The sequence below is a fragment of the Candoia aspera genome, chromosome 10, assembly GCF_035149785.1.
Source record: "Candoia aspera isolate rCanAsp1 chromosome 10, rCanAsp1.hap2, whole genome shotgun sequence".
NCBI classification, from domain to species: Eukaryota; Metazoa; Chordata; class Lepidosauria; order Squamata; family Boidae; genus Candoia; species Candoia aspera.
In genome coordinates this window covers 17,169,769-17,196,190 of record NC_086162.1, presented here as the reverse complement: position 1 = coordinate 17,196,190, position 26,422 = coordinate 17,169,769, and the positions used below count along the sequence as shown (strand labels likewise).

Genomic DNA, 26,422 nt, shown 5'->3' with positions numbered 1-26,422 from the left:
CCAGAATTCCCCAGCCAGCCATGAACTGTCCACTACATTATCGGAGTGGGGGGGATTAAAGCTAACTTGGGAGTTTGGGATTGGCTGCCTGGGTCACACAGCTCTAACATAAGGAATGCAGGGATACTCATGTATAATGGGTTGGGGGTGAGCTGCAACTATTGCTATCCTATCCCCAAGCCCCTGCCCAATTCATTCTACCTAATGGTAGGGCCGGCCTAGGAATTATCCCAATTGTCATTATGCCCTATTGCCATGGCCTTCTGCACCTAGACACTCAAGAGAGGGTTTGTTGGCTCATTTTACATTTGCATTTTCACTGTGCATATATACAGTATATATGGAGGGTGTTTCTCCTGCTTTAGAATATATATTTGATCTCGATTCTCGGAGACTGCCTGGACAAGTCCCTGCAGTTTTCTTGGCAAGGTTGTTCAGAAGTGGTTTGCCGTTGCCTCCTTCCTAGGGCTGAGAGAAAGTGACTGGCCCAAGGCTACCCAGCTGGCTTCATGCCTAAGGCGGGACTAGAACTCACGGTCTCCTGGTTTCTAGCATGATACCTTAACCACTACACCAAACTGGCTCTCATAGGATAAATATAAACCATGACTTATTTGCCTTTTGTTTTTGTGTGGGTTCACACTTATCCAAGTGGAGGGAAAAAACATAATTATTTCTAAGAGGATAGGAGGAAAGAGAGTAGTCCAAGGGGCGGGGTCTGCACTGGAAAAACTTAGGAATGGTCATAATGGTAGTTGAGAATATTCCTCTGCTCAAAAGAATAAAGCTAGGTAGTTACCAGGGTGGAGAGCTCTGAAAAAAATTCAGGAAAATGACCTTTCCTTATGGTATACACTCATCAGAGCTGGCAAAGAAAAAAACAAAACCTTACAGATTTTTGGAGCTGTTTCAAAAAACCTGCAAAACCTGTTTGATCAGCTGAATAGCAGGAGGACAGCATGTGAAACCAGGCCCCACTTAAGTCATGTTTTACTCTTTTATTGGAAAGCTCAAAATAAAAAACACTATTATTCACGCCCAGTCTTTGAACTACGGTTCACCAGAGGTATACACAGAGTGACAGATGAATAAACAGATTCATCTACCCCTAAACTATTATGTGATTTGTTTAATGTAGGTTGCATATATCCAGCTATTGATGTTTGTAAATCTTGACTTACGGCTCTAACCTGTGTGTGAAGCTACTGAGGCTTATTCAACAACCATACCTAAAACAAAATAGCACTGAATATGATACGTGAGCCCAGCATTATATCAGCCTTCCTGAAGTACTGGATTCCAACTCTCATAAACCATTATCACTCAGCTGAGGATGATGGGAGGTGATGCACCAGAATGGGAAAGACAAGAAAAATGTGGTCTTTGGACCTGACTGGGTTCAGGAAGACAGAAAGAGCTGCTTTTTACATTAGGTGTTTCTCTCAACCCTCAAATATCAGGAAAGCATGCCTGTTGGTTCATCTAAATATAACACATGGGGAGAAAGCCTCCAGTAAAAAAAAGGGGGAAAACAGTCCATTTGGCATGGGTAACATTCCCATTTCACCTCTTAATGGCCTGGTTCCAGGTTTCAGTTTCTACCTTTCTTCCTTCTTAGGCATGCAAATCCAGCTGACCAGGCCTGGGAACTCATCTTATCGCTTCCCAAGAACTGAGGTTGTGTAAAGCGGAGAAAGGTTGTGTGAATGTAGGAATGTGGATCCATCTTACACTGTAGTTACAATAGCGGGGGGGGGGGGGCGTGCTTAGAGATGGCCCTGCACATAAGAACTGGAGGGGCCTTTTTTTAAAAGGGGGGGGGGAAACCTGCTTTCTGGGACAGAGCCATTTGAGTCTTGCCGGTGGGGGGCGGGGGCGCTTCTGAGGACATCCAAACCGCTCGCTGCCCAGATCTTACGAGTTCGAAGACTTTCGTTATGCCCGATCCCCCCAACGCTGGAGCTGGGGAGGGAGGGATCGGGGAAAGGAGCGATTCAGGGAGGGAGGGATCCCCTCGGAATGTGCCGCTTCCCGCCGGGAGAGGGGAGAAACCCGCCGGTCTCCCGACCTGAACGGGGTCCGGGGGAGGCAGAGGGCCGGGGCCGAGGTTCGCGGAGACTTTCGTCTCTCCGTCCCCTCCCCGCTTATGCAACGCGCGAGCGGCGGCGGGGCTGGGTCGCGCGGGGCGCCCCTTCTGGGTTTCGATGGTAACAGGTGCACGTCGCGGCAGCCGGAGAGCCAGGCTTGCCCACCCGCCGCCTCCCCAGCCAGAGACCGACGGACGGACGGACGGACGGGCCGAGACCGCTCCCGCCCGGCCCGGCCCTGCCCACCCGGGTCTTCACTCACCACCATGGCGCCCCGAGCCCGCTGCGCCGCGCCGGCGGCAGCCCGAGCCAGCCCCGGGCCGAGCGGAGACAATAGGGGAGGGCGCAGCGCAGCCGCCCGGCTCCGGCGACGCCACCCGATCCTCTCCGGCCCGGCCCCTCGGATGCTGGTCCGCCCTCCTTCCTGCTCCCCGGCGGGGACGCTCCAGCCGGCCCGCGAGCGAGGCAGCCGGCGAGCAGAGGCGAGGCGAGGCGCGGCGAGGCGGCGTGGGATGGCGCGCTGGCTTCTTCGCTCGCTCGCTCTCTTGCTGGCTGGCTGGCTGGCTGGCGGGGGCGGGCTCAGCCTTCGGAGAAGGAGCGGGGGAGGTGGCGGCGGCGGCGGCGGCGGCGGCGGAGCAGCGGGGATCGATCGGTCGCTTGCAACAAAAGGGGGTGCGAGCCGAGGCCACGAGAGGGGCGGCGGGGCTGGGGGGGGCACGAAGCAGACAGACCCCTCCCCGCTGCAACACCAGCCCTTTCTTAGTGCAATCGCGCTCCAGGGGTTAAAAGGAATAAATATACATCTATGGATAGAGGTATATAAAATATAAAAACAAAAGGGGCACCCGGCGAAGCAGCTGGAAGGGGCTGCACAAAGGGGCTTCTGTTAGCGCAACCGGCAACTCTGGTAAAGCACCCCCCACCCCGCTCCCAGGAGCAACCTTGAGCAATTTCCCACCCCAAGTGTTCATTAGGCAGTAGAGACGCTTTCTCTATCGCGTTCCCTCCCCACCCCCCGAGACTGGAGGCACCGATATTTGCCATCCCCTGCCTCCGGTTCATTCGCGCCGGTGCCGCCCGCCCTGTGCAAGAGAATGAAGAATATAGAAGCCCAGCGTCTGGGGAGCATTCACTTTCCTCCTCCCTTTTGGCACATAAAAATACTTATTCTCTTTCTCACACCTCCCCAGTCGTTGCAAATCAGCCACCTCCCTTTTCTAGGGCTGGTAGTGGCTGAATTAGGAAAGAGCTTGTGTTGCTCCCCATCAGGACATCACCTGGATGGAGGCAGACCCTGTTCAGAATATGTCCTGTTCTACCTCCCCCTCCTCCAAAAAAATCTTTATTTCTCCAGGCTCACCACCAAGCCAAGCCTGGATCATCACCCAGTAATAAGAAAAAGAATTCAGATATTGAACAGAGCCTCAGAAGCCGCCCACACACACACATGCGGGCACACGCACACACACAGAGCACTCTCCAGATGTGATGGACACTACCTCCCAAAAGCCTAATGGTCATGCTGGGTAGGGATTATGGGGGTCAAAGTCCAATACCTCTGGAATTCAGCAAAGAGGGGTGGGGGGAAAGCTGGGCTGAACAATGTCCCTTCCTAACTATTAAAGGAGGGAACAGGCTGGCTGGGACCAAGCTGCCAATCTGAACCCAATCCCTTCTCCTTCCTTCTCTTGTACACAACAAAAATATGCTAGAAAGGCTAGGACCATCGCTTTTACAGATGCTGAAAAGATTTGTTTTCCAAATCAATAATCTTTGTGAACGGATGTTTTGTGCATTGATGTAATCCTGCCCTTATGCAAGCTGATGTGGTTCTGTCATCACAAACAGGTCACCCCAAGGTAGATTGACGTGGTGGGATTTTAGTGCCTAACGGAATAAGTTATTTCTCAATGCACATGTCCCAGCTGCATTGTCTGAAGCATGAATCCTCCCAGGTAAGCCCACATGGAGGTCAATGCAGATTGGTGCTGACACAGCACCTAGTCCAGACAGGATGCCCTGAGGGAGCCCTATTCATCAGCCACCTCTCCAAAAATTTCTGATGCAGCCAGCACAAAGTAACAGTGTTCACAACACATGCTGACCCAGCTCAGGTACGAGCTTGGTTTTGCATTGCAAAACTAAGCTTGGTCAGTTTTAACTTTTATTAGTTGGATTGTAGTTTAGCATGTTGTATGAAACCAGGCTATTTGATTACTTTATGGTTGATTCAGAAAATGGGTTAATTCCATAACCAGGATAAGGGTGTTGTGTGAATCAAGCTGAAAAGGAACCGGTTGTAACCATTTTGGGCCTGTCTGTCTGAAAACTCAAAGCTTTTACAGAAGTTTGATTGCTGGTGGACTGGTAAATTAGCTGCCAGATTTGTTTCAAGTTTAGTAAAGTTCGGAGCAACCACATTAATAATGGAAGTCTATCACATCAAATCAAGGTCCCTTAGGTATTTTGCTACTACAGAGGCCAAGGTGATGCTGATGAGAAACTCAAAGGCAGATCCTGCCATTTATTGTCCTTTCTACTGTTACTTGCCATCAACTCTGAAATTGGCAATTCTGCATAGCCCACCTGGAATCCCCATTCATCTCTCTCTCCTACATTAATTTCTCTTAGACTTTTTTTTCCAACAAAAAGTAGTCTTGATTCATATCTCAGCATTACATTCAGTGCAGATATCCAAAAAATTAACAACATCAAGCCTGTTAGGAAATGCCTCCAACCCCCACCCCAAGGAGCCAGTTTCTTGCTGTCTCAGAAGATCTGATTTACTCTATTACTTATATTCTCTAGAACATCAAAATTGCGCTTCCAGAATTGCATCTGTGGGATACACATGAGTGACTCTTTGTTCCTGTAGCTAATGCATTGGAACCAGGTTTGGAAAAATGAATCCAGCCTCTCTGGTTCTTTTAATGCTCTCATATGGTCAATCAATTTCTCCTATCAAAGCTATTTTCCAGATTCTCTGCATCCAATTACAAAGTGCTTCATTTGCAAAAGGACAATGATAAGAAACCAAACTTTTTCCAGCAATGTTGTGATTTACTCCCACCAAGAGCAGCAACCACATGTTACTTTTCTGAAGGTCCTGGTCTATAATTCATTCTGTAGCAGTAGATTCTATAAATTGATATTTGGCACATTGTAGGTGATGTGAGCAGCCTGAATATTTGCACACGTACAAAAAGGCAAGACACTTCTTCCCTCCTTTTCAGTATCCACTTGATAATGAAGGGATCCTTTTTCAGGAAGGCAATGTAGTCTAGGAGCATTAAGAGATCTAAGTTCAAGTCCCCACTTGAACACAAAGTCAAATGGGTGGTGTTGGTCAGCCGATGTAGAGGGCATCTGGAATGGCCTTGAAGGACAGGAGGAAGAGCCACCACCAAGGCAACAGACAAATGGGGCTGTGCCCGTTCCAAGACATTAACTAGAGAAAACATCTCAGGCCACCTCCTGGTTCACATGAACATAAAGTGAGGGAGGGGGAAGCACAGTCAGACTTGCCAGATTCTGTTACTAGAGCTGTTCCAGTAAAAAAAAGTCTTAACCTGTGTGCATTGTTCTCTTAATCAGGTCTACCTTATAAGGCTGATAGCCACTCTTCAGCCCAGCCCACATCACAGAATTATCGTGGGGATAAAATGAAGAGATGCCACCTTGAGCACTCAAGAGAAAAGCCAGGGTATACATGCATGTGTTAATTCCAGTGTGGCATAACTGTGAAAAGTGTTGTTCCAGTACTGGGGAGACTCAGGTTCAGCTCCCTCCTCAGCCATGGAAGTTCCTGGGGGACATTGGGCCAGCTCCTCTCTCTCAAACCAAGTTACTTCACAAGGCTGCTATGGGGAAAAATGGGAAGCATGTGTGTGATGTACTCTACTTTGAGTCCCTGAATGAACACTGGGCTATAAATCTAACAAATAAATAGGTGAAGTAGGCAAATACATGAGCAAACTTGGAATGAAGTACTGGAGCCATCCCTGCCTATTCTTATTCTGACTGCACAGAAGAGTTGTGTATACTTACCTCTGTACATGTGCATGTACATGTATGTTATGTGTGCATACATGTACATCAGAGACTGCCATTCTCTTCCAACACCAATCAAGAAGTACTTCCACTTTGATCAGAAAGAAGGTGGAGCCGGGGGGCAAAGAAGGGCACCACTCTGAAAGACAGACCGGCAAAGCATTTCCACCCACATTAATTGCTACCCCTGGAATCTCAAAGAAAACCTGGGTCTGAAAAAACCCACAACCGGCATCGTGTTCCTCACCACTGCAATGGCTGGTCTCATTCACAAGAAAAAGACAAGGCTTAACCTCTATGCAAACACCTAGTGGATCTCTGCATGGAAAGGAGAGTGTCCCCGCAGCCGCCCCTTGAGTAACAACTTACAGATAGGGATTTGCCAGCTCAATCAGATTTTCAAGAGTCCAATGTTACTAAATTACTGAAGTATGAGAGAGGCTCGGAAGGTCAGTTACATCACTCTTTTAGACCGACCATCACTTATTTATTTATCTATCAAATTTGTCACCGCCCATCTCCTCCGACCAGAGGGACTCTTACCCAAGAACAGAGATTAAGACTTGAGAAAGCACCGTGACATAAAATGGTTCTAAGTGATAAAAAGCACCTTGTTCTTTGCCTGACGCAGCCGTCTCCAAGATGGGCACTATCTAGGCCATCCCGGCTTGTGTCTCTTCAATTGAAGCCACGGACCCCAAATAAGCTCGGTGTCCTAGATAGTTACAATTTATACGACTTCTCCAAATGGAGATCCAGCCAGTTAAAGCAGGTTTCTTTGCAATAAAACACTTAAGAAAAAGCCACTGGGTGGGCAGTTGGGTAAGCTAAAACAGGAGAAAGTCTAGAAAAACAATACAAGCAGTGCAAAAAAAGACTCACACTTGAATGCAGCTTAAGTTAATTTATGTGCTGTTATGTAGGGTATGTTCAGAAAACCAGTAGCTGCAAAAGAATCTAGGAATCTGACTGTGCGCTTGAACCTGCACTTTGGAACTTTTTTCCCACCTCAATGCTCAAGACAGTTAACTATTTATTTATGTATAAATAACTTAGGCAGGGAAGTATAATGAGCACTGTAACTAAAAAAAAAGCCTAACTGTGGGTCATCCTTTCCAGACTGATGAACCTAACCTATATTTATTTTCCTTCTTAGATTTTGTTCATTTGTTTATTTTCCTGTGTCTTCTCCAGTTTGAATTTTGGTACTGTTTACGATCTCATATTCGTTTCCCTGTAGATCTTACTTTTTAGCTAAAAGGTGTCATGAGAGGTTTTATGGATTTTTGAAAATATTTTGATGTAAATCACCTTGGACTATCAACTGAAAAGGTAGAATGGGAAAAGTAGGAAGCTAAACTTTATTTGGGTTGGAGGGTGAGATTTTCAGCTGCCTTTTCTGTTCCAAAACAAATTATATTTTTTTCCCCAAAAAAGTTCCCTTTGTTCTTTGGACAAGAAAATATTGATTGCCCTTTTTCTAAGACAAATGAGTTTGGACTCCATTGATCCCTATTTCATTGGACACAAAGCTCTGGATAGATTATACTGTCTTAATGCAAATCATCACAATTTGTTTTGATCCAAAAATACATTTATTTTAAATGCAATGTGAAATATACACTGAAACCATGGAAACAACACACTGAATATGCAGTAGGGACATCCCTACAGATCATCGCTTGGTTATCCTGCAGCCCCAGATATCTTCTAGGAAAATGCTGGCTTGCTAAGGACAGGCAGACATCGAAAACCACCAGAGTTAATAAAAATAAATAAAAAGCAGCTTCAAAACCCTTTGACTGAATTCATCCTGAAGTGCCTGATAATGCAGGACTCAAGCAATGCCTTAGTACCAGTAGGAGGGAGGGACCTTAAACCACCCAAGGTTCAGCAAAGAGAACACAGGAGGTGGTCATTGGTGAGAGATTCTCTGATCAAAAGAGTTACTTTCCAGCTGAGTGATCTGGAAATCCACAGCTCTGCAAGAAAATGAGACATAAATGCATACAGCTTTGAGGGCCAGAGGGCACCAGAGCAACATAATACATGAAACCAGAGTTAACAGCGGAAAACAATGGCCAGCAGAATCCAGCAGCTCTTGATTGGAACTGCGGTTGAAAAGCATGGAGCAATGCAACTGCGCGCTCCAGAAAGCAATGAGCATTTCCACTCTGTATTCTAGAGAAAACCCATCAAAGCCTAAGCAAGATACACATATACATTAGACAAGTTTACATGCTCCACATGCTTTGCACAATTCATTCTGCTTTTCCAGTTCAAGCAAGATGCCAAACTTATTGAACATTTTATTTATTTATCAAATTTGTCACCGTCCATCTCCTCCCACTGGAGGGACTCTGGGCAGTTTAAAAATAGGTTGGCCCAACTCTGAATTTTTAGGTACTTTGGCACTGAGCACGTGCTTTCCATTTTATACAGGAGCCCTGGGGACCTGAATCTTAAAAAGCAATACCAAAAATGATCAAGCTGAATTCTGCCCTCAGTCTTATAAGATGTGCATTGTGGCTTTTTCAGTATTAAATACGCACTCTCCTGTCTATACCCAGAAAAGTCCTTTAGAGGAGTGAATAGTGATCATTGTGTGATAAAACTAAGGAGAAGCAGATTCAGTTTAGTGACTAATCTTGGCCTTTCCATCTCCCTCAGCAAACCCAGCTGGCTGGGAAAATAGTGGGAGTGGAGGAAGACCCAAATGCACCTCCCCTAAGTCATGTAAGAGGTGACTTCTAACAAAACCTTTTATGGAATCGATGCTAAAACCAGATGGGGAAAAGAGGAAAAGTATCCCGAAGATCATACTCAGAACACCCGTATCCTGATCTGCTCTGGCCTCTTAACACTGTCAAGGAAGATGGATTTGTTTTTAAAATCTCCATCCCCCATTGGCAGCCCCGAGACAACCCTCCTTGGCAGCCAGAAGCAACTCTGGAGCAGTCACTATCCCAATGAGAGGGCGTCCAAGCGTTTTGTGAAGGGTGGATACTTACTGAAGCTGGTTGCGCAATGATTCCCTCTGACCTCTCAGCACTTGTAGCAGAGGGTCGTCCTCAAACTCCAGGCCATCTGAGTCTGTAAAAAAGAAAAAAGAAAGAAAAAGTAGCAGCTCCGTTCCTTGACCACCTCTTGTTTTCTCAAGCCACCTCTGTTAAATTCCTCCTCTAACCAAACCAAACATTTTCCCTGTTAAAGCCAGGCCACATCTTTATTCCCAGGACTCCATTTTATATAGTATCTCCCTCAAGCCCAGTTCCTCAGTCCCTTCTCTTCAACACCCCCCGCACAACATGGAGCTCTTCAACTACTGCAGCCATCTTCTTGACTTCATTCTCCCCCCTTCCCCCTTCTATTGTCCAGATCTCACAAACCTTTTTGTCTCTTCTTAACTGAACTTGAGCAGCGCCTTTGGCTGCACTCCCATCTGGACTGGGTGGCAAAGGAATGGCACATGCTGAAAGGGCTTCTATTAAAATAACCACGCAGCAGCACCCAGCCAGATCGATGGGAGCTTTTGGTGGCTTCCTATTTGGATCAGGGCTGTGCCAACCCAGCCAATCCTAGGGTCAGATGTAGAGTGGGCAAGTAAAATAAAACTTACATGTTACAGCTGGATCACCTGACACAGTTTAAGCTTGCATCCCACCTCTCTGGTGTGTTCTTCATCCTGTCTCCAACTAGAACCTTATTTCCTTCCCAAGTATTACTGACGTAAGTTGTGGAGTTCAAATTAAATTAATCCCTTGCTCAAGAGAAGCACTCAGAGGGATCACGCTCCAGCCCCATGCCCAGGGACAACCAACAAAGGAATCAGAATCAGTCCACATCAAGCTTAATGGAAAAACTCCCCAAGTGGAAAGAAAAACTTTGCACTTAGACATGCACAGCAAAATGCAGTGTAATCCCCCTTCCCAAAATTGCTGCTGCGCTGAGCCTCTCCATGAAATTCAGGCCTCTGTCCTGTCCCCAAAGATTCTACCTTCAGCCTGCTCCAGTAGTTGAGCAGCCATGTTCAGGAGCTGTGGGTGGGAGGGAGCAGCAACATTCTTTGCAATAGCCTCCTCTGGACCCAAAGTCCTTGAGTTTCCCTTTGGTTTGTCCCGATGAAGAGCTGGAGATTCAGGTGGGGAGAAAAGCCTTTCAGCAACTACCTGGACAAGAGAGAACAAGAAAGCCCCTTCAAACTTTTCCTGCTAAAGACCTCAGTAGGAGTAGATGCAGAAGAGGCTAGAGAGCTGACCTGCTGAATGCCCTTATGAATCCTGTGCCTTGCTTTAAAAGATAAACAAATAAGAGTATTTCTGTTGGATCAGGCCAAGAGCCAGCTGTTCTGTGTCATACAGTGGCCAATCTAATGAATTTAAGGCCACAGGCCTGGAGAGGAAGGGCAAAAGCTCCTTTCCTTGGAACATAATCTTAAATCATTGTTCTCAAAAAAAAAATAAAAAAAAAATCAAATGACACGGGGTCTTCACAATTCAGCATTTTTCAGTCGGCATTCCTGATGATCCCAGGAAGACACAGTTGCTTTAGGGAAATATATACAGCCCTGCACAAATGGCTGTACATTCCAAAGTATCTTTCAAATCTGAAGCACGGCCCAGCCCTATTTAATGTGCACTGTTCTGTGATAACAATCAGGCAGATTAACAGATTAGGCCTTATACCTCTGCCAATACGTGTTGAACTGAATGCTTGGTGGGGCTGCGTGATGACTCTCTGGGGTATGTAATTGATTTTGCCTGGTTCTGCTTGACTCTGCATAGCCCTGGTCTTCTTCTGGGTTCCAAATGCACTCCCTGATCAGATGGAGCTGCCCATTGAACATGACATGAAGTTGTTTGGTCCAAAGTCTCACTGCTTTGTGCAGGTCTTGGGGGAGACGCATCTAGGTAATCAGGGACATGATCTTCTTCTTGTGGGGTTGTTTTTTTCACAATTCGCTCACCACTGCATTCAGGGCCTCCAGTGACCAGTAACGCACTGGTTTCAATGCACTGCCCAGAGGTGATTCCATTCCTCGGAATGCCTGCACAGGAGCAGGGATGGCATTGACTCAGGGTATGTTTAACATCTAGCTGGGGCTCAGATGGTGACAATGCTTTTTGGTCTTTGATCCTCCAATGGGTTGGCTCAATTGACTTCAGAACTTCTCTTTCCATCTGCAAGAAGCAATAGAAATATTTAAGAGCATTTTTGGGCTTCTGTTCCTGACATGTACTGGAGAAGCTTTCCCCTGCCTATTGGGATTATAAACCAAGAATCCATCTGCACAGCTGTTGTCTCCTATGTCATATTGATGTTGTTTTACTACAAAAGTAAGTGAAATACTAGGGTGATATAACTGCTGTAAGCCATTTTGACTAATATATATCTTCATTGTCTCATACAACATTATGTAGAAGTCATTTCACCAATGCATACGTTATTCAAAATGTGAATTGGAAATGTTTGTAATTTTGTATCAAACACGCAGATGTCTTGTATACCTCTTCTGCCATGAAATTACATAAAATGAAAGAAAGCAGTCCATGGTGTTACCAGGAGCCGTAACACTATGTTCTTTCCCTTAATGGGCCATTCTGTATTTTGCCCTGTCAATTTTCTTGACATACAACACAGGGCCCCTTTGTGCTGCTGACTTTCGGCTAGAACATAACCTAAGCTGCTTGCTGAAACATTCATGAAAATGAAACATTCCTGGCTGGAGATGGTACGTGGATGTGGATGGATGTGCGTGCTCTGCAGAAATAGTCATTTTATGAAGATGTCATAAAAGCATTTTTTTGGCAAATGCTTATGCACCAATCAATTCAAAATCATTTATTCAGTTCAGTGGAATAAAACAGCACCACAAAGAAAGCATCTCTTCATTGCATCATCTCAGCTCCAAATCTAGACCTACTCCACTGGTTCACCTCAAATCCTTACTTTGCCAGGCGCGCAGGCTGCTGGGAGGCATGGACTCCTCCAAACTTCAGCAGCCGTCACAGCAGTGGCTTTGCTTGCTTCCTCCATCTTCCGCCGCAGGCGCCACTGGAATAGGATGTCATCTTCTGGTTTTGAATAGTGGGATAGAGAACTTGGAGTGACATGGTAAGGAATAATACTTAAACTACCTGGAAAGCGAAAAAGACATTGTTATGGGTGAGATGGGTGGGGAATAAATTTGATACATAAATAAGTAAAAATATAAAATGGCTCTGAAGTCATAACTGCAAAGGAACTACTGGGAAAAAGAGGCTATAAGGACTATGCATGAAGGTCACATAGAATTGTAGAGTTAGAAGGGGCCGATAAGACCGTTGCGTCGAACCCTCTCCAATGTGCAGGGAAACCAAGCAAGAGAGATGGCTGTCCACCTCTTTGTGAAGCCCCTGGGGATGGAGAACCCACAGCCTCTATAGGTAGACTGTTCCACTGCTGTGCAGATGTTGCCATTCGAAGTTTTTCCTTATATTTAAACAAAATCTAGGGAGCTGCAACTTATGTCCCTTAATTTTTGCTCCTAGTTTCTGTAGACATGGAAAATGACTCTTGATCATCTCCCCTACAACTTCTCTTTATGTATTTGAACACTGCTATCACGCCTCCCCTTCAGAGTGAACACGCCAGGTCCCTTCAGCCTATCAGACATGTCAGCAAGTCCTCGCATCATCTTTGTTGTCCTCTTCTGAACTCTGTCTAACCTGTCAATGTCTCCTAGAAAGGTGGAGTCCAGAATCAGATACAACTCCAGGAGCAGTCTCATCAGTGCCAAGTAGAGCAGAATACTTCCTGCTGAGATCTCTGATATCTTGCTGCTTCTAACGCAGCCCAGAAATGCAACAGCCCTCCTAACAGCTGTTTCATGCAAGCTGATTCATGTTCCGCTTCTTATCAATGACCCCGTTCAAGTCCTTCTCAGATGAAATGTTTCCAGGCCACGAGTTCCCCACCTTTTATCTGTGTCCTGCATTTCTTCCCTCTAAGGTTGGAATGATTTTTATAAATAAGCGTATGTTGATTTATCACCTTTGCTGACTGAACATGGGTTCTCCCATCAACCTTCCACTCGCAGTAGCCGTTTCCTTCACAACCCCCAGGCCAAATGTTACATTTTTCCACCCCTGTGGAAAAAATGGCTCTAGACCACAGGTCTTGCCCTACCCTTGGCCTGGTGTGCTGCAGGGTGTTGTAGAGCATGTTGAGGCAAGCCTGTGGCACTATTTGTGATGGTGGATGCAGAAGTGGAACCAAGCCCTTCAGAGCTTACAGGCCTGGAGCTACTCAGTGGTGACGTGCTGTAAGCAGAAGATAGATAAGGAAAGGCACCTTGTTAGAAAAGAAGTACAACTGGGGGAGAAGGAATCAGTGGGCTGAGACACCAAGCAGAGGGGCAGAACTGGGAAATGGCATTGGTCTATTACAGGGTTTCTCCACCACGGTTCCGTGGCACCCTCGGATTCCACAAGAGGTCACTAGGGGTTCCCTGGGAGATCACGATTTATTTTAAAAAATATTTCAAATTCGGGCAACTTCACATTAAAGAGGAAAGTTTCCTTCTTCATTTTTAGTTTAAGGGCACTGTTAATGCATATCTACAGGCCCACCCATGAAACAAATGTAGTAATTTTGTAACTTGTGGCCTATATTTGAGCCTGAATGTGCAGTGGTTCCCCAAGTCCTGAAAAATATTTCCAGGGTTCCTCCAGGATCAAAAGATTGAGAAAGGCTGGTCTATTGGGTGATGGGCAAAATATCAGTCAGGCCAATACCTTCTGCGTAAGAGCCTAGCTGCTCTTTCCTGCAGGCTCACTGTCTCAGCATCAAGTGCAGAAGCAGCTTGCATTTCTCCCTGCAAAGAGCATACAAAAAAAGTGTAAAGAGGGAGAATTCTATGGGGGAAAGCATGCCAAGATTTTGCCAATGGGACAACAGTGGAATTTCCAACACCCCTGGAAATGCACACCAATGCAAAACATGCAAGTTATGGGGGGAAAGGATGGAGAAGTCAGTGCAATGCGATGTGACCGTGGAAAGTAACTCTCATCTAGGCAGAAGCAAGGTAGAGGCAGAAGGAAAAAGGAGGTAAGGCAACCTGGTCATCAGTAACAGAAAACTCCTGGGACAGAGGTGAACATTTAAAGCAAGATTTCCTTCCTCTGCAAATGCAGAACTTCTGAAGGCCCTTGATAAAAGACAAGGAAGTGACTGGGGGAACCAAACCCTGGAAACCTATTAACTGAGAAACACTGTAACAAGTCTTACATTTCTCTCTACCCAGAGCAGAGCAAATGCTCCAAGTGGGACAAAACCTGTGCGACCACATTTGATCAGGTGACCTCCCAATGTATCTATTGCATTTATATTATGACTGCCCTTGAAGAAGCTCAGGGTCACACAGATGGGCAGATCCCATTTGATTCTCACAGCCAGCCTTGAAGGAGGCTGGGCTTAGAAACCACCCCAGCTCAAGGTCATTCATGTAGGCTGAGCTTTATGGCTGATAAGGATTGGAATCCTCTGAGGTCAAATACAGTTTTCCCAACTCTCTAGGCCCAAGATTACCCATGAGCTGGAAAACAGAAAAGAAAGAAACCAGCAGAGTCATATTACTTTCTGCCTCTTGGGTAGAAATGATCCTTGTCTAGGAGAGTATCTTGTTACTCACCCAGGGAGAATGAGTCAGGATGGAACTGGAAAGAGATGATCTTACTTCACTTTGGCTGTTATCTGCAAAGAGACATCTTCATTAAAAGCGAAGGATTCACACAGAGCAATCGTCTTTGGAAAGGAACAACTTTTCAAAATATTTTATATGCAAAAAGAAAAAGCAAATCACAGGGTGCTTCAGTAGATTAGAAAGTCCTCGGCACCTGCATCGGAGGTACATCCAGGGGGCTGCAGGGTTCTCTCTGAACCACAGTATCACCTGCATGCCTCTCCAGCAGGTCTACAAAAACTCTGTGAACAGACCACCCCCTGTCGACTGGAAGGAAAGGCTAGGGATGCACAGAACATTTAGGAACCAAGAACGTTATTCGAGTCTCTGCCACACGCAGGACCCCCTCACTATTGTTTTAAAAAACCTTACACCACATGCCCAATAGTTGCAAAGTGGATGAATGCAATGCTATACTTGTTGTCCTCTTGACAGGGCTGTTCATTATCCACACCTGCTAAGAACTGCTAATAACACTTCATGTCTCCTGATTGGCAACTGGCAAGTAGAGGTTGCCCAAGGGTAACATGCCGCTCTGTGCCCACAGCCATGTCTACAAACCTTCAAATGTAATCTCCCTAGATAGATAGTCTCCCTATCTGTTGCAATCATTCCTGTGCCTAAGGCAGCTTTACGTATTTCCACAAGAGAACTCAAACTTTGCCTTTTGCCTTAGTCTGACAAAAGCCGTGTGTATACCACAACTATGTTCACACATCATGTTACACTGTAATGTGGTTTATTTTGGCTTAGCAAAGCATATGAACCCACCCACTCACTGAGGCTCAGTGTCTTGTGTGCACCAAATAAACCATGGTTAAGACAAACCATGACTTAGCACAATGCATGAAGCCAGCCTGATCTCTATTCTTCTACTGGATTTAAGTACCCGAAGACAGCGATGCCTCCTTCTTGGAGTTTTCTCCATCTGGGAGAAATGAGTGGCTAAGCCACCAGAACTCAGCAGAACCACCTCTAGGTGCCAAGCGCTCTTTACGATCAGTGGGCTTCCCGTAGCGAAACCGCTCAATATACCTGCCAAAGGAAAGAAAAGGAAGTTGAGTCGGTAGGCAATCATCGCCTTCAGGTGAACCTGAAACCAGGACTTTTAGGAAAGTGGGTCAATAGAAAAGCAACCAAGGCCATCACTAAACGTTCATCTACTAAGCCCAGTTATTGCTGCTGCTCAGCTTCACCTGTCATCTCAAAGTGACGCTTAACAACAGGACTCACTTGCCAATAATGGATTCACTGTCGGAGATAGAATCTGGGAGCTTTGGTGCATCCAGGGTCTTGGCCTCTGATGACTGCTGTGCTGAAAGACCCTTTGTTCCTTCTGGAGTCAGGGAGGAAGAACTGCGTTCAGTTGCGGGCCATGATTCATTGAAGGGGCTTGTGGAGTTTGACTTAGGGGGCTCTCCCTCCTGGGAGCCAGAGTCAGGCAGTAAATGAAGGTACGAAGGACTCAATGGTTCTGCCTCCTCAGGAAGGACAGAGCAATCCCTACGTTGCAGACGAGATGGGCTCAGAAGCTAAGTAGTTAAAAATAAAGGAGACATGATCCCAAAACAATGCCTTGGCACAGACATCACAGAGATCCAAACTCAACATAACTCAACTGCCTTGTCCTGTTCATCCCATGAGACTTTATACATCACAAATTCCTGCAGATAAAGGTTTTAGAAATGTCAGTCATAGCCTTATGGTTTAAGACATCTACTTTATCCTTACACTTCTGGAAAGAAGCCTAGATGACCAGCCCAAGAAGAGCTTCGTGGCTGAGCTAATTTCAAACTGGCTCTCCCCAGGCAGAGGCTAATGATTTGGCTATACCCATCAGCATTTTTGAATGCCTAACTCCTGCAGTAAGATGGCTTTTCTGCTTCAGCATTCAGATCTAAGAGAAAAAAGGAAGAAAAATCTGCATTCCTAAAAGTTAGACTCCCCATTCCTGTCATCCAATTCCATAAGGATGGATCACCAGGGATCCAAAAGAACAGTCTGCTTTCTGTTGCTATTTGCTTTCCTTAGAGACCACATGGCATGACTTTATCACCTCATCTTCTTCTCACCATTTGTTGCTGCTTCTGCCTCAACAGCTGGGCCCGGGAGGGATGATAATGGCTTCGTGAACTGGATGCCTCCAAAAAGGGGCTCCCAAGAGTGGAGAATACAGCTAGACTGTGGGTAAACAAGGAATGCCAATTAGACAGGCCTCTACATTTAGCATTAACCACAACCAACTGGGGAGTGAAGGAAACTTAACTTTTCTGCATCTAGGAGAAAAAAGAAGAGTAGTATGGACATGATAATATGGACTTTTTGGTGTGATTGACCTACACATTGCACAGACTGAAATGGTAGAACTGCAGGTGCACCAGACAAATGAATTTTACAGGGTCCACAGTGTTAAAAACATACACATCTACTGTAGGAAACTGGAACATCAGAAGGATGTCTCTAAACCTTCCTCCCTAGGTTGTGTTGTTAAATACACAGAGTTTACGTACTGTTGTTTAGATTTCTAAGAGTATTCAAATCTCTAATTCCCATTGTTAATTCCTAACTAAGGAGAAAGACACTTAGTCTCTCCCAAGGAGACTAGACAAAGTTGCCAAAAATAAATCAGTCAATGGCAGTGATCACATCATAGTGTACCACTCAGTGACAATCACTGGGCAAGCTGAATGAGTGGGTGCAAGCACATTTGTGCCCTGCTTTTCATAGGGTTCTGGCTGGATTAGATGGATTGTTGGTTAACTCGGGCATATCTATATCTGTACTTTACACAGTACAGGAAATGAGGCTGACCGAAGAAAGCGGTATATTCTGGGTTGTTCCTGTCCTTGATGCATTTAACAACACAGCATACAGAGACAGATTTAGAGGTGTCTTCTCCTTGATGTTTCCAACATGCAGATATTTTTAACAGCAGGAATATGTAAAATACATTCCTCTGGAACACCGAGAGTTCTATCACTTCAGTCTGTGTAATGTGTAGTTGGATCTTACAGAGAAGACCATATTATAGTATCCACCTTGTTTCTTAGATGCAGCTAACTAAACTTATCAAGTCCATTCCATCTATCTCTTGCCACAGTATTCCCATGGCAAAAAGCAGGCGCCCACTCTTGTACCTAGGATCCATTGTTTTCCACCAAGGCATTTGCAGAGAGGTAGTTTAAACCATGCCGGAAATATATTTGCCTGCTCTCCTCATGAAAACGATGTCAGGTTTTCTGAAGCATGTTCTCTGAACAAACAAACAGAAAAGGATCCAGTAAATAATAAATACTTTTGGCATCAGACAATTTAATTCCTTTGCCTAGCCTGGGCTTCTGTGGATTTTCATTTCTCTTTGGTTAGGTTTTGATAATGATGATCAAGAAGATGCTTAATGCAGAGATGCGCCCCCTTTTGTTCTGCTAAGGACCACTGACTATAGAAGAAATTAAACACATTTTTTAAAAAATGTATTTCTTTGAAGATGCCAACCATGGCAACTGACTGCTGGTTCATCCTGCACTTTTAAAAGTGCCCCTCTACGGGAACAAGGCTGCCCCAGGCCTAGCAGTCTCTCCTGCAGGATTCTTACCAGTGTCATAAGGGGAAAAAAGACAAGGCTTGCCCACTAGAAAGTTTCTGTTTTCAGTGCTCACTCCAAACCACCCTCTTGGCCCCAAGAGTTTCTGCTCAACAATGAAAGTTACCAAAAAAAAAAATGTTTGTCAGGCCCAACCCCATAGTTTAAATACATATGGACAGATTAAAAGCTAACCTGAATAAATTGTAAAGCACAGTAGATGAATTCATGTATCACAGGAAGCCTCAACATGACTGATTTGTTTATGGCTTAGCATTATATGTGAACCTGGCCATGACAGCTAATTCATCAAGCTCTTTTTAAAGTACAGACTTAGAATATGTGAAATCAGTAAAAGAAAGTCCCAAGACACAAATCCTTTGATCACTAGAAACTGGGGGAAGGGGGGGGGCTAAGTGAACAGAAGCAGTCCATGTACTGTATACTGAAATAACAATCCTGACAAAACAAACCTTTAAATGAGGCCAGCACAGATATCCCAAGGCTATGAATCTGCTAAGCAGCAAACGATGCGGCAGTTTGCTCAAATTATGGAAACCTGGTATGTCCTTTGCCCTGATGACAAGCTTCCTCGGAATCCCACCAATGCCATCCTGAATCCCAATATGTATAGCTGCATCTGGTTTGTCTCAATGGTTAATAATTGTTTATTGACTTGACTATTAGGTCATGATTGAATTTTATTGAATTTATTGGAGTTTTGTAATTACTACATCATTCTCATCTGCACCATACCTTGATAAAAGCAGTTAATAAGTTACTATTTATCATCAACAGCATGGAATACAGTTGGCTAGAAGTGAAATAAATAAACAAAAGTCATATCCTACTACAGCCATATACATTGTCAATCCCCACTTGGAGTTGTTCAGGCTTTCAGCAACTGACAAGGCCAGAAATTGACCCACAAACTGGCCATAGTTGTGGGGAAGCAACCTGCAGCCCGCAATCCCTTCTCAATATCTCGCAGTGCCCCTTCAAAAGTACTACTCAATTCATTAGCCTGTTATTTTGATATGGAAAATAGAAAACTATATCACAAGCTTGAAAGAAGCTTATAACTGTTTTCTTTAAAAAAAAAATCCCTGCCCAAAATGCAGGGGGGGGGGGAAACACCACCACCCAGGACATCCCATCCTTTCTACCTGCATGATAACCTCAATTACTATGGCCCTTGTTCTCTTCAAACCATTAAGTGCAGGCCCCACCCATCAAATGTTGCCCTCCATTGGTCTAAGCTATGGCGAACGCTACTGAACAGTGGGGTGGGCTTGTTCTCCTAGAATTCTTCATACAGACTTGGATGGGGTAGGCAACCTATTGCAGGCCAGATCAGCTTGTGGTCTTTGCCACAGAGACATAACCAGTGACAACATGATAGTGAAAAACAATATAATTTTGAAGGAGGTTTAGGGGGTGAAATATATGCCATAAGCCATGTTGGAAGCATAAGGTACCCATTTTGCTTTCAAGCTCCCCCAGCCTCACAAAAAGGTGTTAAATACCCACTCCAGAGGGCTCTGGAGCTGCACATGAGTATTGAGAGTCACATCCAGCATGCAGGTGAACCACAGCTGGACCAGAGACAGATCCACATTCAAAGGAATCTCCTAGTTAACTTAACCCATACTTGAAATCCAATACAATTCCAAAACTGTTGGAATCCCAGCTTGTTTCCATCAGCTGTGTTACTGCTATACAGTCTTTCCAGTTTCTAACTTTGCTGGGCTTCCAAGCAAGGAATTCTTTGCAGCTACCTTAATTCTCATGGGCAGTTGGGAAGGAAATTTCCATGGAGCTTCCCAGTGCCCCCCCCCCATTTGCAGTTGCCAAGGCAACAGGTTTTTGTCCTTTTTTCCCCTCTCCTGTGAATGCATCTCATTCACTGACCCTACTATAGCATGGCACAATGAACAGCATGATGCAACAAACAGCACAGAATCCCTTGCTCTGGAGAAAACTGTATGACTCCAAGTGATCAAAGGTGGCGCAGTTCCTAGTCTAGCATCCCAATGTGATTTTCTTAACTCAGCTCTGATGCTGGCCTGAGAAGACAGCAGTTTTGCCAGAGTAATGCAAGCAACTGCCTTGCTAGCCAGGGTCCCTAATATGGCCCAAGAATCATGAAAGATGAGAACTACCCAGAATCAGGGGAGGAAACAATCCCACCAAGGCTCAGCGGAATAGTTTGTTTTGCCTACTGCAAAAGTGAAGTCCTCCTGCAAGGAATTGGGCAGTAGCATGCTAGAAGCCAGTTCCTAGTTACCCATCTTGCATATCGACAGGAGACCTTAGGTTCTCTGATCTCAACATGGAAGAGAGGAATTCCCTTCCTAATGGAGCTAGCAACTACCAGCAAGACCCAGCTCTTTCCTATCAAATCTTTATGCAGCAATTGCTACTAGATGGCTTGTCACAGCAGTTGACATTACTGATTAGCAGGCTGTTTCTTGCGTCTGATGCACCAGTTCTAACTACAGCAGCCTGTGATCCTAGGGACGGTAGAGACTGCCCGCTGTTCGAGAAACCAGGTCATGCTGACTGGAGCAATCCTTGGATCGATCTACACCTCTGAAGCCACATCCTGCCTCACACAGTGTCTTGGAGGAAAGGGTAAAAGGGCTGCCCAGCAAATGCATTTGATCTCTACCTTCTCTCTGCATGTTTAGCAGAGGAGAAGCAAGCATTAAGCTGCTTCTTTTTAGGTCCCCGTTCTTGTTAGACAAAGGCATTGCCCATTTTCTCCCAACTTAGAGGACAGCAGAACTCAAGTCCTTCCAAATTCCAAAATTTCTTCTCCTAAAGTGTTGTGGAGAACTGCAATCACATTTCCAATACATTCTCAGTACAATTTTTAAAAAATGTGCCAGACATGTGAATTCAGCAAGATTAACATCCAAACAGACAGCAGAAATTACACAATTCCCAAGCTACAAACTCCTCTGAGATCACTCTATAAAACACACACATTTTCTTGGATCATTTCTGCCACTGCTCTTGTTTAGTGCCAACTCTTGCCACCAGCAGTGTCTGGATCAAACACTGATGAATGAACCAGGCACAAGGGCATCTACACAGTTCTGCTGCACACCAAAGCTGAAGAATAAAAGCAAGTACAATATTAAACACAGCATGAATGCAGGAATTCCCATAGGCTTTTAAGTGTGAAAAAAGCAGAGCCAGTAAGTACTACACATTCTTCGAAAAACAGGCCATTGACCTGCCACTCTAATTCTAGAAGATGGAAATAGAAAATCCATCATTTGTACAAGCAATACTGGCATTGCTATCTCAGACTTGATGGGCTAAAGATGGCAGCCTCAGCTCCTTCCCAAACTTATCTTGTATTTTCTTGAGAGCTACCTATTATTTTCACCCAACCACCAATATTGTAGGAAAACCTGAAACTTGTCATGTGTTGCCAAAGAGTTTGGGCTGCCTCAATGTTCTTATGCTTGGCTTCAAAGTGGTATCTTTAGGTTGGCAGGTCTAAAGAATGCCTCGGTGGCTTGGCACTCAAAGCAGACTGGCTTTGCATTTTAATGTGGTGGCACAAAGAAGAAAAACTCTCCAGTCCAGATGGGAGTTAAACTAATAGCTTGTGGTTCATTTCATGGCACCTGCTCAGGCTAGAACAAGCCTTCTCTTGACATGGTCTTCTTATCTGTTTTTTGGCTTCTCCTTTTTGGTACCAGAAATTCCAATTATCAGCATTTATGGAACAGAAAAATTCCACCTTTTGTCTGATTTCTTCTCTTGTGTGATCATTCTAGGTAAGCACTTACAAACATGTCAGTACATCATGCACTATTCAAGCCAGTAGCTAAATTCAACACTTCATTGTGTAAAATCTAATCTAGACTGATCTTTTCCTTAAAGCAATCATATTTCACCTATTATTAGATACCATATGGGAGATCTTCCAGATTAATTCCCCAACTGTCTCTTTATGCAAGACCTAGGTAATATCTAACTTGCTTCTCTTACAGGTAAGGATCATTATGTTTCTCTTAATCAGACATTACCTTTTACTTCATTTCTAGCAGTTACATTAATTGTTTGCAGATTTAGGGAAGACTACCTAAGCATGTTATATTCCTGAAACAACCCATAGTTGTATTATGAGTATTTAAGTATTTTAGCTCTTACATATAAGCACAACTTATGATCAACTGAACAGTAATACGAATTTATTAAGTTAAAAAATTGGGGAAAGAGGAACCATTATGTTTATAAAGATAAATAATTTGCAAAAAAAACCCCCAAAGTTTAGTGCAGTCAGAATCAAAAACCTCTTTGACAACTAAGTTTGAGACTAACATCAAATCTGCTTGCATTTTTCAATTTTACAGAAAAACTTAATCAAGAAAATGATGCCATGCTGCTTTCCTCCACTTAAAAGCCAAGTGGTTACTTGGATGCTTCAAAGACATGAAAGCTGGATTTCCATTTCAGTAAAACCCAGGAGTTGTTTACTATAGTCCAAGTATCCATCCTAGTCTCATTAGCAACAATGATGCAGCAGATACAAAAGCAGCTATGTAGAACAACATACAGGATCTAAATCCACAAGGCTCATTTAAAGCAGCTCCACAGATTGACACGAGAAAGGCATTTGCGTATTTCCAGAAACGATGAGAAGGATTCATAAGGGTGCCTTAGCCCAGCCCAGCAAATAAGGTCTCAAAAGTTACTCTTCTTGGCTGCATACGTTTATATGTTAAATAGCCTGAAAAGAAACAACACTTCTAGTTTAACAGCAGAATAATATGACTACTTCCAAGATGGCTCCAAAAAGCCATTTGTACTAAGAACAGAAAGGCTCAAGGCTCAACTTCATCCAAGGCTCAACTTCATCTGCCTGACCTTTTAAAAGGCCGAATGACCAGAAAGGTTCAGAATTATTACTAAATGTCCAAGTGACAGCTATTTTGAATGCGAAAGTGAACTACTGATGCAAAAAGATGACTTGAAGACAGTAGTCCTATACAGGCTCATGAGAATATAAACCAAGCTGTAATTAGCACAACTTGATTTCAGAGCACCTGCAAGGGGAGGCAAAGGGCAAGACATCACATGCACATATTGCATGGCATTTCAGCCATGATGGGAATGATGCAATATAATATATTATGCATATAACATCAGCAGGCCTTCTACTGGATGCCCAGTTCGTATCACCACTAGCCCAAGCTAAACTCCAAAGCAACCGAATCCCAGCACTATTTGTGTGTGTGAATGCTTCTCACATACAGAAACCCTAGCAACCACTGGTGAAGGGAACAGGCCTAGATTCCTTTATCACATAACTTGACCTGGGATGTTAATATCAGGGTTTTAGTTAAAAAAAATCACCCAGTGAAACCTTTTTAATCACTGCATCTCCATGCTAGTAATTTATGATTTCTGGATAACTGGGAAAGAAACCTGCTCAATTACATTCTGCTCAGAGTTGGTCATGATCAGAACAGTATCTAAACCTAGCAAAATAAACAAATGCTACCAAAAAAAGGAGTTAGCAACCCTGAAAGAAATCAACTTGTTGCAAATTTAATCTATATAGTTCAGAATCCCTGAGGCTATAAGGAATTCAAAACTTCAAATACAAAGAGAACTTTATATGGAAGTTGTTAAAAGTAATGCAATGTACCACTATTAATTATTTTAATATTTTATTTATTTTCTATCTCACCTTTATTATTTTTATAAATAACTCAAGGTGGGGAACATACCTATTACTCCTTCCTCCTCCTCTTTTCTCTACAACAACCCTGTGCGGTGAGTTGGGCTGAGAGAGAGTGACTGGCTCAAAGTCACCCAGCTGGCTAATATTGATCAGTTTTAAAATTCAGAGCAGGTTAAAGAACACTAAACACACCATAATTTTAAATTCTTCAGGCCAGCAACTAGTTTAAACAAGGTTTTGCAACACTCCCAGATAGTCAAGTTTTAGAGTCGGGGTCAGCAGGTCCCAATTTGAGATAAGATTGACCAAAAAACCCACAAACCCAATGCTTAGCTTGCTTTTATAGCAACTTTATCTGCAAAGATTACAGATCAGTGTTTTCACAGTATTAAAACAAATCAGATACTTATGTCTACAGATGAAACTTTTACAAAAAGCACAAGAAAGTTGGACTTCCTAGACAAGTCTATATAGATACTGTGGCAACAAGATGGAAGCTGTTGCTATCTCCAGGATGTTTTCCCTACCTCTCCATTTACAGCACTAGTATTTCCTGAAGGTTTCCCATCCATGTACTAGCCAGCTCCAACCCTGCTTAGCTTCCAAACACTGTCACCGGCTGAGACACAAAACCCAATAAAATGCTCACAGTAAAGAGAAAGAGAGAGAATTAAGAGGGGCAAAGAAAGAGGGAGGTAGTCCTATCTACTATCACACTTGTGAACACTTAAGAGGTGTAGGCAGCATCTGAGGCCAAGGATGGAATTCTATATAATATTAGAGCTGAACTTTTTAAAGAGACAGAACAGTCTGAAGCAAGACACACTTCAGGTGAATTAGGTTACAACTCCCACCGTCCCCAACCACAGGCAGCCAACTGGCACCACTGGCATGCAGGCAGCCCTGGATTAACCATAAAACAAAATAAGCAGCTGCTCAGAGCACCAAGAAAGTGGGGGGGGGGGGGCAGCCACCACAGAGCTTTTCCCCATAGCTATCATGGCCTTAAATCTTTCACTACCACATTTGACTTCAGCTGAATTTTTTGTCATTGTCCTTATCCACTGTCTTGGACCTTAATCTGTATTGTTAAAAAAAGTTCTTTTTGGCACAGTGAGCGACTAAAGTTTAAAAGCTTGGTTTGCAGGTGTCATCAGCTGTCACATTTGTTTTCCTCTCATGGCATGAGAGTTTTGCTTCCATCGAGAGGCACCACTGTGGGGCTGTGCTTTGGGCATCCTCAGCCCTGCAAATAGGCTAAGATGGTGCCAGCTGCATTCCAACACCAACGGGCACCCCTTCAGCAGGCAGATAGAGAAGCCCTCTCTTCTTGTCCAGCCAAACCCTGAAGCAAGCCTCACCTCTCTTTAATGGGGTTTATTCCCTGGATAAGCCTAACCCAACGCAACCTTAGGGAGGCAGGATTATTAGTATTATTAGTATTAATATTACGGGTTTATTCCCCTGATAAGCCTAACCCAATGCAACCTTAGGGAGGCAGGACGATAATGATGATTTTATCCCGCCTTTTTTTTTATACGTTAACTCAAGGCGGTGAACACACCTACTACTCCTGCCTATTTTCCCCTCGACCCGGCGCCTTCCCGAGCGTGACTGCAGCTCCCATCACTCCCAGGCAACGCCACCCACGCCTGCACTGGATGGGGATAGGAGGTGTCGTCCCTCTTGCCCGGGGAAGGGTTTGCGGGCCACTCCAGATTCGATGCGGCGGCACCGCCGTCGGGCGTAACTCCGCAGCCCTCCTCGCCCCAGACCCGATCCCCACAACGCTCGTTCTCGGCAGCCCCCCGAAGCTCTTCCCGCTCACCCCGGGATAAACTTACCGCCCTTACGGTCGCCTAGCAACAGGAAAAGAGGCGGCCCCTGCACGCAGAGGATGCAGGGTAAACAGCGCCTCCCTTTCCCCGGCCATGACAAAGCAGGTTCCAGGACTACAATTCCCAGAAAGGATTGCGTGCCGTGCGCCGGCTCAAAGGAAGGAGACCTCTCCTGGCGTACAAACTACAAATCCCGCCATGCTTTGGGCCAGCCTTTTAAAGTTTTTGAGTTTACTAAGGAAATACTGGAGTAGATAAAGCATGTTTACCCCAAGGCTGAGCAGTCCTGCAAAACAACACGGGCATTCCAGATTCAACCTGTGCATCCTCATCGGGTAGTTAAAAAAAACGTGGCAAGCAGTGGAGTTCAAAGGCCACAAAATGCAAGAGGTGCGCGTGATCGTTGGTCATATTTCTTTGCAAACAGCATCCTAT

At 44.7% G+C, this 26,422-nt stretch overlaps 2 protein-coding genes across 4 annotated transcripts in view; both read right to left on the bottom strand.

Annotated features, from left to right (window-relative positions):
• ARHGAP33 (Rho GTPase activating protein 33) overlaps positions 1 to 2,593 on the bottom strand; it is a 35,580-nt gene extending 32,987 nt beyond the window's left edge. Inside the window, exon 1 of the mRNA XM_063311695.1 lies at positions 2,350 to 2,593. Coding sequence (XP_063167765.1) covers positions 2,350 to 2,355 — 6 coding nt within the window. The 5' untranslated portion in view covers positions 2,356 to 2,593. The remainder of the gene's footprint in view (positions 1 to 2,349) is intronic.
• A 5,038-nt stretch (positions 2,594 to 7,631) lies between these two features.
• Positions 7,632 to 26,421, bottom strand: PROSER3 (proline and serine rich 3). Of its 3 annotated transcripts, XM_063312572.1 has the most exons (13): positions 25,994 to 26,421; positions 17,997 to 18,112; positions 16,932 to 17,040; positions 16,093 to 16,391; positions 15,749 to 15,894; positions 14,809 to 14,870; positions 13,913 to 13,992; positions 13,305 to 13,438; positions 12,087 to 12,274; positions 10,823 to 11,317; positions 10,135 to 10,306; positions 9,149 to 9,230; positions 7,632 to 8,119 (listed from the first exon to the last, which is right to left on the bottom strand). In XM_063312572.1, exons 2-13 carry the CDS (start codon positions 18,023 to 18,025, stop codon positions 8,053 to 8,055), a joined length of 1,863 nt encoding a protein of 620 aa, XP_063168642.1. In that variant the 5' UTR covers positions 18,026 to 18,112; positions 25,994 to 26,421; the 3' UTR covers positions 7,632 to 8,052. The 3 variants fall into 3 exon arrangements, with proteins under 3 accessions (XP_063168642.1, XP_063168643.1, XP_063168641.1); XM_063312573.1 differs by lacking the exon at positions 17,997 to 18,112; XM_063312571.1 differs by lacking the exon at positions 25,994 to 26,421 and having other exon boundaries at positions 17,997 to 18,330.
• Between the last annotated feature and the right edge of the window lies 1 nt (position 26,422).